At 40.6% G+C, this 15,636-nt stretch overlaps 1 protein-coding gene across 3 annotated transcripts in view; it reads right to left on the reverse strand.

Moving 5' to 3' along the window:
* The window catches only part of greb1 (growth regulating estrogen receptor binding 1), a 200,158-nt gene that overhangs the window by 64,962 nt on the left and 119,560 nt on the right, over window positions 1-15,636 (reverse strand). For all 3 annotated transcript variants that reach the window (XM_033021586.1, XM_033021585.1, XM_033021583.1), the window contains exons 15-18: window positions 13,980-14,177; window positions 7,007-7,187; window positions 2,827-3,013; window positions 418-554 (exon numbers count right to left, since the gene is read on the reverse strand). In XM_033021586.1, coding sequence (XP_032877477.1) covers window positions 418-554; window positions 2,827-3,013; window positions 7,007-7,187; window positions 13,980-14,177 — 703 coding nt within the window. The remainder of the gene's footprint in view (window positions 1-417; window positions 555-2,826; window positions 3,014-7,006; window positions 7,188-13,979; window positions 14,178-15,636) is intronic.

Consider the following 15,636-nt stretch of genomic DNA (forward strand, 5'->3'; position numbering starts at 1 on the left):
GTCTGCTCCGATGTTTCACCATATATTGGACATGTTTTGTCTATGTTGGTGGGACATTGTGAAATGAGCATCTACCACAGTGGATGATATTGAACAGAACATGGAAATAGAGTATGTTCCTGCAATAGAAAATACTGTGCACTCCAATTTGAGTATTCACAATGGGTTCTAAAGTACACATTTAAATGTCAGGAAAATATGTAAAACATGAGGTGAAAGTCCATTTAGGCTGACTAAATCTTATTTCTTAAATTACATCTGACAACGGTAGTACAGACCACAGACATGCATCTTGCTATGTGCTATCTTTTCCTTTGTACCAGTCTCAGCAAATGATTGAGATAAACATACAGGTTTAATGCGACTTCTAGTGTTAAAACTTGTTATGCTGACCATAGAACCGTGTTAATTACCCACCTTTCTTGTACTGCAGTAACCATTGCCTCAAATGAACTGTCATATCTCAACAATGGAAGCCTGTGACCAGAGTATGTGGAATCAATCAAGTCTGAAAGCCCAAAGTATTTGTTGTCTTCCTGATACAAGTCCACTCCCTACAAGATGCGAAGAACAGAACATAGTACACAATGTCAATTAACTGCAATATATTTCACAGAAAAATGACCAAGCCTTCAGAAACCGGTTAAATCATTGAGGTTACAATTGACAAATAAATGAGAATACAATAATCCTGTCAATTTGGATATTCCATAATATGAGAAAAAATAATCTCCGTAGTACATAAAGCAATAACTTTTGAAACAACGGCTGGTGGGTGATAGCTGCAAAGAAATTGTTTTTTTAATGAGAAGACAGAGCCCGAAGGTTGTATCCCATTCATGTGACTCAATCTGCCCCATTTTGTTGTTGTTTCCACCTATCACCAACCAGCCTCTGTCTCAAAACTCCTGCCCCACCCTCACCTGGCATCATCTGCTCATCATCCCTTACCTGACCTGGTTCCACCTATCACCCTGTCTCACCCTTCCCTCGCAGTTCTTTATTCTGGCAACTTCCCTCTCCACTCTCAGCCCTAATGGAGAGTCTTGGCACAAAACATTGACCATCTGTTTTACTACACAGATCATGTGATTGGAGTAGAATTAGGCCATTCGGCCCATCAAGTCTACTCTGCCATTCAATCATCTATCTCTCCCTCCTAACCCCAATGCTGCATGACCTGCTGATTCCCTCTAGCAAGTTGATTTTTGCAAGAGATACATCACAAGAGTGACTATTAACATGGCTGTTCAATGACTGGGACAAAACACGTCAGTCCCAACTTCCTAGCACCTTAAATAGAGGTCACTTGATAGACAATAGACAATAGGTGCAGGAGTAGGTCATTCGGCCCTTCGAGCCAGCACCGCCATTCAATGTGATCATGACTGATCATCCCCAATCATTACCCCGTTCCTGCCTTCTCCCCATATCCCTTGATAGGCTCTTAACCTATTTTAAGAGCCCTATCTAGCTCTCTCTTGAAAGCATCCAGAGAACCTGCCTCCACCGCCCTCTGAGGCAGAGAATTCCACAGACTCACCACTCTCTGTGAGAAAAAGTGTTTCCTCGTCTCCGTTCTAAATGGCTTACTCCTTATTCTTAAACCGTGGCCCCTGGTTCTGGACTCCCCAAACATCAGGAACATGTTTCCTGCCTCTAGCGTGTCCAAACCCTTAACAATCTTATATGTTTCAATGAGATACCCTCTGATCCTTCTAAACTCCAGAGTGTACACGCCCAGCTGCTCCATTCTCTCAGCATATGACAGTCCCGCCATCCCGGGAATTAACCTTGTAAACCTAAGTTTTTGCCTTCCATCACAGTGAGGAGGATATGCGCTGTGATGGATGTTTGTGTAAATTGTGTTGTGTCTTGGTTCTTTCTTGTATGACTGCAGAAACAACATTTTGTTTGAACCTCAATGGGGTTCAAATGACAAATAAATTGTATTGTATTGTATTGTATTGTATTTATCTGCATTAAACTTCATCTGCCATGCATCTGCCCACTCCCCCAACCTGTCCAAGTCACCCTGCATTCTCATAGCATCCTCCTCACAATTCACACTGCCACCCAGCTTTGTGTCATCTGCAAATTTGCTAATGTTACTTTGAATCCCTTCATCCAAATCATTGATGTATATTGTAAATAGCTGCGGTCCCAGCACCAAGCCTTGCGGTACCCCACTAGTCACTGCTTGCCATTCTGAAAGGGACCCGTTAATCCCTACTCTTTGTTTCCTGTCTGCCAACCACTTCTCTATCCATGTCAGCACTCTACCCCCAATACCATGTGCCCTAATTTTGCCCACTTATCTCCTATGTGGGACCTTATCAAATGCTTTCTGAAAGTCCAGTCAAACTACATCCACTGGCTCTCCCTTGTCCATTTTCCTAGTTACATTTTCAAAAAATTCCAGAAAATTAGTCAAGCATGATTTCCCCTTCGTAAATCCATGCTGACTCGGACCAATCCTGTTACTGCTATCCAAATGTTCGGCTGTCTCATCTTTTATAATTGACTCCAGCATCTTCCCCACCACCGATGTCAGGCTAACTGGTCTATAATTCCCTGTTTTCTCTCTCCCGCCTTTCTTAAAAAGTGGGATAACATTTTGCCTTCTCTCATCCAATCTTAATTTTGCCTATTTCAAATCACAAGTTGGTAGGAAAGGTAAAGCATTTATTTTTTTAATTGTTTCATCAACTCCAGGTTCTAAGAATCAGTAAAAATAATCCTGTTTTCTTAACATGATATCACTCCATTATAGTCATACTGAAGAATATTTATGAATGAGGAATGGTAAATATCAGTAAAATTTACATTGTTCCAGGATGAAGGCCAATGGATCTCATTATAGGGGCTGATGTAGGTCTGCTGTGTTTGGAAAGCAAAGGGGAAAGACGTAACTTGGAGTGTTAAGACGTTCAGTGCTTCTTTCATTTCATTGCTGTTTATGATTCTGTCTGCTACGCCCAGGAATGGTTCACTTCGTGGAACTGCTCCTCCACTAAAATAAAGACAAAAACACAGGAGTGTGAACTAATGAGATCACTGAGTAAATATACATCCCCCGCAGCAAAATGCCTTACAAGTCCAGCAAGTACAAGCAGAATCTAAGGCAAACCAATTCCAAAAATAAACATCCTTTTTATAAAAGAGTAAAAATGTTGCAGATAAAAAAAGCAATCACCATTAATTATTTGTTAAAAAGGTAAATTAAGTACTAATGTGCCACATTCATGCTGTCTATGTTGACTAAGTACATAAGCTGAGAAATCCATTTGCCGTTCATTGTAATACAACACCATTAATTGTCCAGAGCTAGAGTGCACTTTACACAGCGTTTGGCAAATCAATCTGACTCACAACCACCCTTAATCAAAATCCACTACAATTAGGGATGAATTCAAGCAGACATTGGCCGATTAATTTCTAGCAGCTGTAAAATTACATATCCCTCTCCTCACACTTAAGCAATGGCGTCAATTTTACTTATTCTTAACACTATTGCTAAAGAGAAAACATACAACAAATCACCATATGACCAGACCAGTTAATTGTACTCTAGTTGTCAATTCTCCTGCTTCATTTATAATAGTCTCTATTATGCGCTAGGATCCAACTACTATTACACCAACATGACATTATTTGAGTATTTTACAAAGAAACCGCCTTTTAAAATAAAATAATGAAATAGAAAGCCAAGTGTTGTTGATAGAAACATAGAAACATAGAAAATAGGTGCAGGAGTAGGCCATTCGGCCTTTCGAGCCTGCACCGCCATTCAATATGATCATGGCTGATCATCCAACTCAGTATCCTGTACCTGCCTTCTCTCCATACCCCCTGATCCCTTTAGCCACAAGGGCCACATCTAACTCCCTCTTAAATATAGCCAATGAACTGGCCTCAACTACCTTCTGTGGCAGAGAATTCCAGAGATTCAACACTCTGTGTGAAAAATGTTTTTCTCATCTCGGTCCTAAAAGATTTCCCCCTTATCCTTAAACTGTGACCCCTTGTTCTGGACTTCCCCAACATCGGGAACAATCTTCCTGCATCTAGCCTGTCCAACCCCTTAAGAATTTTGTAAGTTTCTATAAGATCCCCCCTCAATGTTCTAAATTCTAGTGAGTACAAGCCGAGTCTATCCAGTCTTTCTTCATATGAAAGTCCTGACATCCCAGGAATCAGTCTGCTGAACCTTCTCTGTACTCCCTCTATGGCAAGAATGTCTTTGATTAGGAGAACAAAACTGTACGCAATACTCCATGTGTGGTCTCACCAAGACCCTGTACAACTGCAGTAGCACCTTCCTGCTCCTATACTCAAATCCTTTTGCTATGAATGCTAACATACCATTCGCTTTCAGCCTTTAATTCGATACCATTCGATATCAGCCTTTAACCAACAAGCAGCAGCAATCATGGTGGATAAGATGAAATAGATGTCACAAGATGTCCAATGCAACTTCATGCCTTTACATGGTCTGATGGACTGCCGTTAATACTACAGAAGACAGTGAGGGCTAGAAAGTTGAACAATTCTTCGACGGTGATACAAAAACAAAACAAAACGATACAACACGATACAATTTATTTGTCATTTGGACCCCTTGAGGTCCAAACGAAATGACGTTTCTGCAGCCATACATTACAAACAAATAGACCCAAGACACAACATAATTTACATAAACATCCATCACATTGCTGTGATGGAAGGCCAAAAAAACTTATCTCTCCACTGCACTCTCCCCCCCGATGTCAGAGTCAAAGTCAAAGCCCCCGGCTGGCGATGGCGAATTGTCCCGCGGCCATTAAAGCTACGCCGGGTGATGCAAGGTCGCACACCGGGTTCTTGATGTTAGAGCCCCCGCGTGCGCTCGCAGAGTCCCGCGGCCATTCCAAGCCGCGCGGGGCGATGATGTATGGCCCCGCTCCAGGAGCTCTTCAACCCCGCAACTCGGGCGGGAGAAGTCGCCGTTGCGGGAGCCCTGAAAAGTGGTCTCCCTCCAGGGACCCGCGGGCTCCCGGTGCCGCCGTCAGCCAGACCCGCAGTTGCAGCCTCCGAAGCTCCGGAGGTCGGGCCGCAGCAGCGCTCCACCACCGCTCCACCCGCTCTGGACTCGGCCAGCTCCACGACGGTGAGGTGAGTAGTCGGCACCAGAGCCCCCGGTCTTCCTGTTGGAGGCCGCTCCTCGTTGCAGCCCCAACGACAACGGAGACCCGACAAAGAAAAGGTCGGGTCTCCCGTGCAGGGAGAGATTTAAAAGTTACCCCCTCCCTCCCACCCCACCCCCACCCCCCCCACACACATACCCCAACAAAAAATAACAAAATCTACATAAAAACATAGACATAAAATAATAAAAACGCAGACGGACTGCAGAGGCCGCTGCTGACGAGAGTCGTGCCTCCCACCGTACACAAGTATTTTTCCAACTCCAGAAGGACACCTTAGACATCCCTGAATTCCTCCTTCCCTTCTTGGCATCTTTACAAAACATTATTTCTTGCTTGGATCATCCTATCACTGGAAATAATTATCCCATCCACTTCCTGCCAAGAACAGGCAGGAGGCAGAAGATACTAATTTTCACAAGAACCCGGTTATCATTCCACTTACAGTCTATTGTAGCTTTTGGCTACATGTCTCCTGCTGGGTGTTTCAATCAAGCCCTGCAAGTCTCAGAGTAAATTATATTTGTCACCTTTAGCATTACAGAAAACCATTCAAAATTGAAGGATTCCTGGTTTCTGATGTTTTGGCTGATTAATGTCGTGTTTCCAGAAAGGAGTTGACATTTTTTTGTTGTTGTTACAATTTTGATCAATTCTTTTTGCATGTTGAAGGAAATAAATTATTTAAAGCAATGAGAATGTCAGTAAAACTGTTTAGAAATTTGTTTATCTTCTGTGGAAATTAAAATAATGTAGCAAGGAACTATAGTCTTCACAGTTTCATTGATGACTGTTGAATCATAGGCTGAATCATGTACTTTTGAATACAGCCCAGTGTTCAGATCACAAATAAAACCAGCTATTTAGCACTGACTTTCCACTCTCATAGGCAGCTCGTATTGAAAAAACATTAATACCATACAGTTTTTGTTTCATGTGGAATACTAAAATATGATATTAAATGTTGAACAAGAAGGTGCATATTACTTTATACAGACCCTGTTGTACTAGATTATTGATACCAATGCTGACAACAAGAAACCTTTCTCGCCTACAGCTCTTAACACCCCCTCACCCCTTACTTTCACCCATCCTTTTTTCCCGCAGAGATGCTGTCTGACCCACTGAGTTACGCTAGCATTTTGAATCTATCTTTGGTATAAACCAGCATCAGTAGTTCATTGTTTCTACTGACGCAGTTGTCTGTCAATAATTTACCATGAAAATTGAAATTACAAAATGTCTCTATATATACAGGAAAGTGTGCAACATATTTATCCCTCAGTGTTACAGGGATGAGAAAGATCATGTACTGAGATCTATAAAACATCCTTAATATGATTGGTATCATGGAATTCAACATCCTGTGTTTAAATTACAAAAGCAAGAGGAAATCAGGCCTGATATCATTAGTGAGAGTTTCTAAACTAACCCAATACAAAGTGATTGAAAGTGGTGTTTCAGAACTCCAGGTCAAGTGAGAGTAGCAGGAACCATGGGAGACAGAGTATGGCAGTGGTAAGGTTGAAGGTGACAGTACGTATTAACCTCAGATGCCAATATGCAGTCACAGATGCGGTACATACAAAAGCAATTCAACTTGTGCACCAAAATGCACAAAACAGTAATGAATGGTTTGAGTTTGATCAAGTGTTATGTAAATTCTGCAAGCAAATTTTTGTTTTCTTTTTAATTAACCGTACATGTGATTGGACTGCAATTCAAATTATGGATACAGCAGAGATACATTTCATCCCACAACTAAAATAAACATTTGGTTCATAAAACGTCTAAGAGTGAAGTATATTTCAAACATTCACCTTGTCAAATCCCAGTGCGCGTGGTCATGGATCAGTATAAACAGTGTGTAAGGGCTGTTTAATACTCTTTGCTGAAAAGCTTCAAACTTGCTCTGATCTTCTGCAGTAAGTTTCATGACATAATGTTCCGCACTTTGACTTGCAACAGATTCTGCCTCCAATCCAAGTTCCACCAGTATCCCTGCAAAACACCAATAGAGCAGAAAATCACATTTCAGTGAATCCAAAAGCAGTATTTTGATTGCTTCCTGAGAATAATTGTCAGATTGGTATCTGTGAATGCACTATGAACATCAAGCATAGCCTGTACAAAAGTTTAAATCTAAAATCCAATTCTTGATTGGGAATAAAAATACATAAAACACATTCACTTTTTGATTTTTTGAGGTTAAGGCATGCTTCGGTAATAACCATAATCCATGTCAAATGCATTTCACTCAACATTGACAGTTAAACTGATTAACACTGGAAAATATGCATTGATGACAATGGTCCTGTGCCTATAACCTAATGCGGGCTGTCTTTAAAATTCATGCTACTGCTTGGTCTCTGGGGTTTAGAACTGAACACACTGTTAATTGTCTTAGCACTGTGGGTAACTGGTACCATCCAATATTGCAGCTTGCAGCTTAAGGCAGAGATAGACAAGTTCTTCATTAGTAGCAGTGTCAGGGGTTATGGGGAGAAGGTAGGAAAATGGGGTGTGGAGCGAGAGATAGATCAGCCATGATTGAATGGCGGAGTAGACCTGATGGGCCGATGGCTTAATTCTGCTCCTATCAATTATGACCTGAAAAGCTGGAAGGACACAAGCAGCAGAAAGGTCAGTTTTCAGACCAAGCCATGGAGACCATGTTTGACCAGGTGACCTGATCTACTGTGGACATCCAGGATACTCTCCACCCATATGACGATAAAATAATATGTTTCTAAAATTTCAGCTGCGCACTTTACCAGTTCCTTGTATTTTTTACTTCCAATCTCTATTCCCTCCACTTATAATCATGCCCTTGTGTCTTTCTCCTTTCAGAAAGCCAGAAGTCCGGCATGGAATACAGCAATCAAGTAACAAGATGGAGCACTCTTTACTTGATTGGACACATGTATCACGCTGACTAAAAAGGGAAAGTACAGCGAGATCTTGGGGTCCTTGTTCATCAGTCAATGAAAGTAAGCATGCAGGTACAGCAGGCAGTGAAGAAATCGAATGACCTGTTGGCCTTCATAACAAGAGGAGTTGAGTATAGGAGAAAAGAGGTCCTTCTGCAGTTATACAGGGCCTTAGTGAAACCACACCAGGAGTATTGTGTGCAGTTTTGGTCTCCAAATTTGAGGAAGGACATTCTTGCTATTGAGGGAGTGCAGCGTAGGTTCACGAGGTTAATTCCCGGATGACAGGACTGTCATATGTTGATAGAATGGAGCAGCTGGGCTTGTATACTCTGGAATTTAGGATGAGAGGGGATCTTATTGACACATATAAGATTATTAAGGGTTTGGACACACGAGAGGCAGGAAACATGTTCCCGATGTTGGGGGAGTCCAGAACCAGGGGCCAGTTTAAGAATAAGGAGTAGGGCATTTAGAACAGAGATGAGGAAAAACCTTTTCACACAGAGAGTTATGATTCTGTGGAATTCTCTGCCTTAGAAGGCAGTGTAGTCCAATTCTCTGGAGGCTTTCAAGAGAGACTTAGATAGATCTCTTAAGGATAGAGGAGTGAAGAGATATGGGGAGAAGGCAGGAACGAGGTACTGATTGTGGATGATCAGCCATGATCCCATTGAATGGCGGTGCTGGGTCGACGGACCAAATGGCGTACTCCTGCACCTATTGTCTATTGTCTATTCAAGGCTGCTTTGTTTGACAATCTACTTGATGTGCAAGATGATGGGGAGAAGATCAGGAGGGGTCTGGGGTGGGAGATTTCAACCTTCACATGGTCTGCCCTGTTTTGACAAATGCAATCAACCTGGCGTGCACAATCAAATAAGATCAAATTGAACAAGTTGTCCTACAACTTTAGGCTGTGCACGCCATACGCAAGAAGAAGGAGTGGGGGGGGGGAGGGGGGGGGGGGGTCTTACATAGGGATCCATTCTAATTAAGTTTATCAGTGAACACTTCCCTGCACCTCTTGGAAGATCAATAAATCAGGTGACTATTTTATGACGTCTTCCAAAAACAGTGTTCAGCAAGATGTTCAGCAACAGTGGCCAACAGTGTTCAGCAAGATGATACAAAAGTCGGTGGTATTGTATAGTTTTCAAAAATTGCAGCAGAATCTTGATCAGTTTGGCAGGATGGCTTAGGAATGGTTGATGATATTTACTAAAGAGAAATGTAAGGTGTTGCATTTTGGAAAGTCTAACAAGGGCAGGACCTACACAGTGTAAGGTTCTGTGGAGTGTTGTAAAGAAGAGGGATCTACGAGTGCAAGTAAATATTGAGTATAAAATACAGAAGTTGGGAAGTTATGTTGTAGTTATATAAGACGTTGGTGAGGATGCATTTAGAGTATGGTTTTCCGTTGTGGGCACCATGTCATAAAAAAAGATGTCAAGCTGGAAAGGGTGCAGAGAAGATTTACAAGGATGTTGCCAGGACTCTGGGGCCTGCGCTATAGGGAGAGATTGAGCAGGCAAGGACTTTATTCCTAAGAGTACAGGAATATGAGGGGTAATCATATTGAGGTGTACAAAATCATGGAATGGGTAGACGCACAGAGTCTCTTGCCCAGAGTAGGGGAATCAAAAACTAGAACACATAGGTTTAAGGTGATGGGGGAAGGACTTTTATTTTTTCTAATTTTTATTTATTAGAAGCAAGTGTACAAAAATATAACCAACGGCATATGACATAATACAGTCATTGTACAGCTTCAATTTTGACGTTTAGCTATAGTTAGAAGAAAAGAAAGGAGAAAAAGCAAGAAAGAGAAAAGTGAAATGTGCAACGATAGACCCCCTAGATTACCAAAGTGGTGTAGCCAAAGAGTGAGTAAATAAAAGAAAGAAGAAAGAGAGAAATAAAAAGACAAAAAAGGAAAGAAAAAAAATGATATACCTGCCTCGCATTCCTCTCCACCATCACCCAACCCGTAATTAGATTTAACTCCAAAATTGTGTTGTACCATACTATCCTTGTAATAAATCAATGAATGATGTCCATGTCTTCGAAAAATGATCTGTTTTTTCTGCTAATATTTTCAAGATGTAACATCTCAGACATGTTTGTAATCCACATTTTAAAGTAGGGACAGATGTATGTTTCCAAAATTTGAGTATTAGTTTTTTTGGCCGTTATCAGGCCATTATTAAGGAAACGTGTTTGAAATAATGATAGCTCAGAGCAGGCTTCTGACGTACCTAGAATCATCAATTCCGTGTCGGGGTCCAATTTTGTTTTTAGTGTTTTTGAAAAAATGTCAAAAATTCCTCTCCAAACATTATGTAACTTTATGCAAGAGGTGAAAGACATTTATCACAAATAGGAGATACATTTGGAAAGATCTTATTCAGTTTAGACTTTGAGTAGTAGAGTCTGTGCAGTATTTTAAATTGAATTAACGAATGCCTAACGTTAATCGAACAATTGTGTTTATATAGGTTTTCTTCCCATCTGTCTTTTAGAATATTTAGGCCAAGTTCCTCTTCCCAGGCTCTTCTAATTACTTTTGATGATGGGATTTCTATATTTAAAAGGGTGTTATACAGATATGATATTAACTTGTTTGACTCCGAGTTTCTATTCATACATTCGTCTAGTATGTCTGGCAACAAAGATTGATAGTCTTGGGTATATGTTTTCAGATAGTCTCGAATTTGAAGGTATCTGAAATATTGACTACCTTTCAGGTGATATTTCGACTGTAATTCTTGAAATGAGAGAAGAGTTCCCATCTCATAAAGATCTCAGAGTTTTTGATTCCTAATCTTTCCCAATATGTAAACGTTTTATCTAAAATAGATGGCTTGAACAAAGGATTATTGGCAATTGGTGAAAGAAGAGATACATTTCTCAGTTTAAAGGTTGATTTCATTTGTCTCCAGAATCGTAAAATACTGTGGATAATCGGATTTTTATCATATAGTGTGTTCTTCAAATTTATTCGAGAGAGAAGAATCGTGCCTATATTAAAAGGCGAACAATCCTCTCTCTCCATTAACAACCAATTTACCTGTTGGCCTGTATTGTCCAGCCAATAGATTACATTTTTAATATTCGTTGCCCAATAATAGTATAAGAAGTTGGGGAGAGCCAATCCACCAGTTTCTTTGGGTTTACATAGATGCCGTTTATGAATTCTATGTGTTTTATAATCCCAAATAAAGTTTGTAATCAGAGAATCAAGTTTTTGGAAAAAAAAATTTAGGAAGATATATCGGTATTGATTGGAATAAGTACAGGATTTGTGGGAGGAAGATCATCTTTATAGCATTTATTCTGCCTATTAGAGACATCGGAAGTGTTTTCCAAAATTGAATAAGAGCGTTTAATTTAGTAACTAAAGGAGGGAAGTTTGCGTTGAATGGAGAAGTATATTTTCTGGTTACCTGAACACCCAGATATTTGAATTTTTCCGTAGCAATTCTGAAAGGGAATTTTAGAAGGTGTGTCGGCTCTTGAGGTTTTATTGACATAATTTCAGATTATTCTATATCCTGAAAGGAACCGAATTCCTCTATAAGATTTAATATACTTGGAATGCTAACTTGGGAATTGGTGATATATAATAATACATCATCTGCATATAATGATATTTTATTATTGGAGTATTTAGTATTGTAGCCGTGAATGTTCGGATGTACTCTTATACTTTCCGTTAGAGGTTCAATCGCAAGGGCAAATAACAGGGGCGATAATGCACATCCCTGTCTATTGCCCCTGGATAACTGAAATTAAGGTGAGAGTATATGGTTAGTCAGTATTCTCGCAGTCGGTTTATCATATAAGTTTTATCCATGAGATAACATTTTCTCCCAACTGAAATTTTTGCCATACTGTAAAAAGATATTTCCATTCTACTTGATAGGGGAATCAAGGGGAAGGATTTAATAGGAACTTAAGGCGTAAGTTTTTCACACAAAGGGCATTGGGTGTATAGAACCATCCGCTGGGGGAGGTAGTTGAGGCAGGTACTATCGCAACATTGTTGTGATTCTAGTTGTGATTCTAGTGGTGATGAAATCACCAACGGTGATGAAACAAAATACAGAGCGGAGGTGCAGAACCTGGCGGACTGGTGCTCACGTAACAACTTGTCACTAAACACCTCCAAGTCCAAGGAGCTGATTATTGACTTCAGGAGGTCACATAATGGAGACAGTGTGGAGAGAGTGTCCAGCTTTAAGTTTCTGGGCACTCACATCTCAGAGGACCTCACATGGTTCACCAACATCGCTGCGCTGGTCAAGAAGGCACAGCAACGACTGTTCTTCCTGAGAACATTAAAAAAGACTGAAGGTACATGTCTGGTCTGCCCCAACAGCTGCTGACAACCTTCTACTGCTGCACCACAGAGAGCATATTAACGTATGGCATCTCTGTGTGGTATCTCAGCTGCACGGAGGCGGAGAGGAGAGCTCTTCAGCGCGTCGTCCACAGAGCGCAGAAGATTATTGGGACACCGCTACCAGCCTTGGAGGGCATCTACCACACACGGTGCCTCAGGAAGGCCGTCAACATCCATAAAGACTCCTCACACCCTTGTAATGGACTGTTCGAACTACTTCCCTCCGGCAGACGTTACAATGCCTTCTACGCCCGCACCTCCAGACTCAGGAACAGCTTCATTCCCAGAGCTATAGCGGCTCTGAACCGGCCCTGCTGAGTGCCCCCCATCCCCATGGACTGTCTCCCTCGGATGGTCACGTCACACAGACACATCTGCACTTTAGTCTGTTTGAAATGTTTTGACTATTTTACTGTTGTAATGTTCTTTTGCAAACCATGTTCTCGGGGTATCTAAATCTAAATTTTATAGTTGCTTAAGTTATGACATCAGATGGAAGCTGCATACCAAATCTCGTTGCACTTATGTGCAATGACAATAAAAGATATTATTATATTATTATTATTATTATTATTTAAGAAACATTTAGACAGGTACAAGAATAGGATAGGATTAGAGGGATATTGGCCAAATGCTGGCAGGTGGGACTTGTGTAGATGGGACATGTTGGTCGGTGAGGGCAAGTTGGGTTGATGAGCCTGTTTCCACAATTAATGACTCGATGACTCTGTCTTCTTGTTGCTCCTTGTCCCTGATATCAAAGCATTCCATGCTTAAGCACTGCACAGACTGAACAACATTCAACCTTGTGAATGTGAGAGGCATAAAACTCTACGTCGCTAATAGTAGGCTGCCGCTGCTCTCTCTTCACACTGTGTTTTTGATTTTCTGTTTTTGGATTGAATTCTGTTTTTAATTTGTGTCTCTGTGATGTCTTTTTTACTTGTTATATTCCGATTATATGTTTTTATTCCGATTACTATGTAAGGTGTCCTTGAGATGTCTGAAAGGCGCCCTTTAAATAAAATTTATTATTATTATTATTATCTCCAACAAATGAGTGGCCTTTGACGTTCGAGTTAGGTGCATTAGCATCAATTACACGAGGTTAACCATGAAACAAAAACTTATTGCATTACCCCCAGAAAGGGCCGGGGGCTCCAGACATGTGAGAGCAATACCACATGTAGATCAAACACCATCTTGGAATTGTGTCAGTATTCTGATACTCGTGTTGGCTCTAAACACTGGAATTCTCTATCCAACAATATTCCGGGAGCACCTTCACCAGGAGCCCAACGATTTGAGAAAGTGATTCATCACCAGCTTCACAATGACAAATATGGATAGGCAATAAATGCTGCCTTGCCAGTGATCCCACAGTGAAATAAGATGCTACACTTGAAAACTTAAAGCCGAAACACACGTTTAAATTAGGGCTTGAAATTGTGACATTACCTGACTGCCTGACACGCAGCACTGTCTGCTGGTAAGCCACTTCTGACGGAGGCACCAAAATAAGGAAGTCTACATTTTCGAAAGAGCCCAGATCCAGATTTTGTGTGCTGGAATCAGCAATAGCGCAGACATGGGATAACAGCTTTCGAGCCACAGCAAGCTGAATGGGATGAATCTGACACGTTTCTTTGTTTGAAACTGTGGGGAATGGGGAAAAAGTTAAGAGAAAAATTCATCACTGCTTTTAAAATTCCAATTCATTGATTTTATTGTGTTACTGAATATGACAGACTAAATGGACAACAAAAGCTGCAATTACATGGAATAGATTTTATTCTCCAGCATCATCCTAACAACGATGCAAACACAGAAAGTGAAAATAAATTACCACCGCATTTTAAAATAATTTTATAACTGATTTAAACTGTATTCTTAATGTTCATTCACAATCACCATTCACAAATTAAAATCATTGACTACCATTAGTATTGAACTGGCATTCCACTTCTCGCACATTCACTAATTCCACTCTTTCAATCTCCCTCTTTCTACCGATGTCATTTTCTTTGTAAGATTTCATTAATGGGGTGTTGAGTTATTTTTGATCACTAATTAGCTATAAAACTGAAGAGGTAGTGAAGTGTATAGGAAGGAACTGCAGATGTTGGAAAATCGAAGGTAGACAAAAATGCCGGAGAAACTCAGCGGGTGAGGCAGCATCTATGGAGCGAAGAAAATAGGCAACGTTTCGGGTCGAGACCCTTCTTCAGAAGTGAAGTGTAGCTCACCAGGTGTGGGTGACAATCTGTTAGATTCTTCGTTATCATTACTAACTGCAGCTTTTCATCCCATATTTTATTTTAATGATTCTTGTTTGGATTCCCCAGGTTCCACATTGAGATTCTAGTTTCTCTCTCCAGATGAATGGTGCAGCCCACCCCTGGTTACAGGACCAGTATCTTAACCACAGTGCCACTTCATTACTGATTTTGTGGCCACCTTTGCGTCAGACTGCCTCTAAATTGGTCTGTTTTGCTTCTATTATTAAAATGCACATGTTGTACTTTGCATTGCATTAATTCGGCTGAAAGCCCAGGAGTAATCTGCATAAATGTCACTGGCTGGTAAAAGGCACAACTAATGGGCAGGAATTAGAAATTTATAGACTGTTATACTCTCCTTACATTGGAACAAAAATCAATAATGGAAATAATCATTTTTGCAGAATAAATAAATGTTTGCCCATTCAGAAAACACAATCTCAACATCCACAAGTAATTATGTTTTAACTTGTTTGTTGTCCTCTCCCAGGGAACAAATGAGAAAATATTGATTTTTTAAAATATTCATATTTCTCAATCTAAATGGCTCTTGTCATAATATAAGAACTGAGGAGTTGGTCATGTGACCCCTTCAAACCAATTCCACCATTCAATAAAATCATAAACATTTTCCTGCCCCAAGCTGATAATCCTCAATTTGCCCACAGTCTAAAAGCATATCTCTCCCGTCCATGATCAAGTTCAATGTATTTACAGCTCTTTGAGTTAACAAATTCCAGACATTTACGGCCCTCAAGGGAAGATATTTCTCCTGGAATTAGTGTTGAGGCTGACCCTTTATTCTGAGACACTATGCCCTTATCCTAGTCTCCCTC

Source organism: Amblyraja radiata, chromosome 5 (assembly GCF_010909765.2).
Source record: "Amblyraja radiata isolate CabotCenter1 chromosome 5, sAmbRad1.1.pri, whole genome shotgun sequence".
Classification (NCBI taxonomy): domain Eukaryota; kingdom Metazoa; phylum Chordata; class Chondrichthyes; order Rajiformes; family Rajidae; genus Amblyraja; species Amblyraja radiata.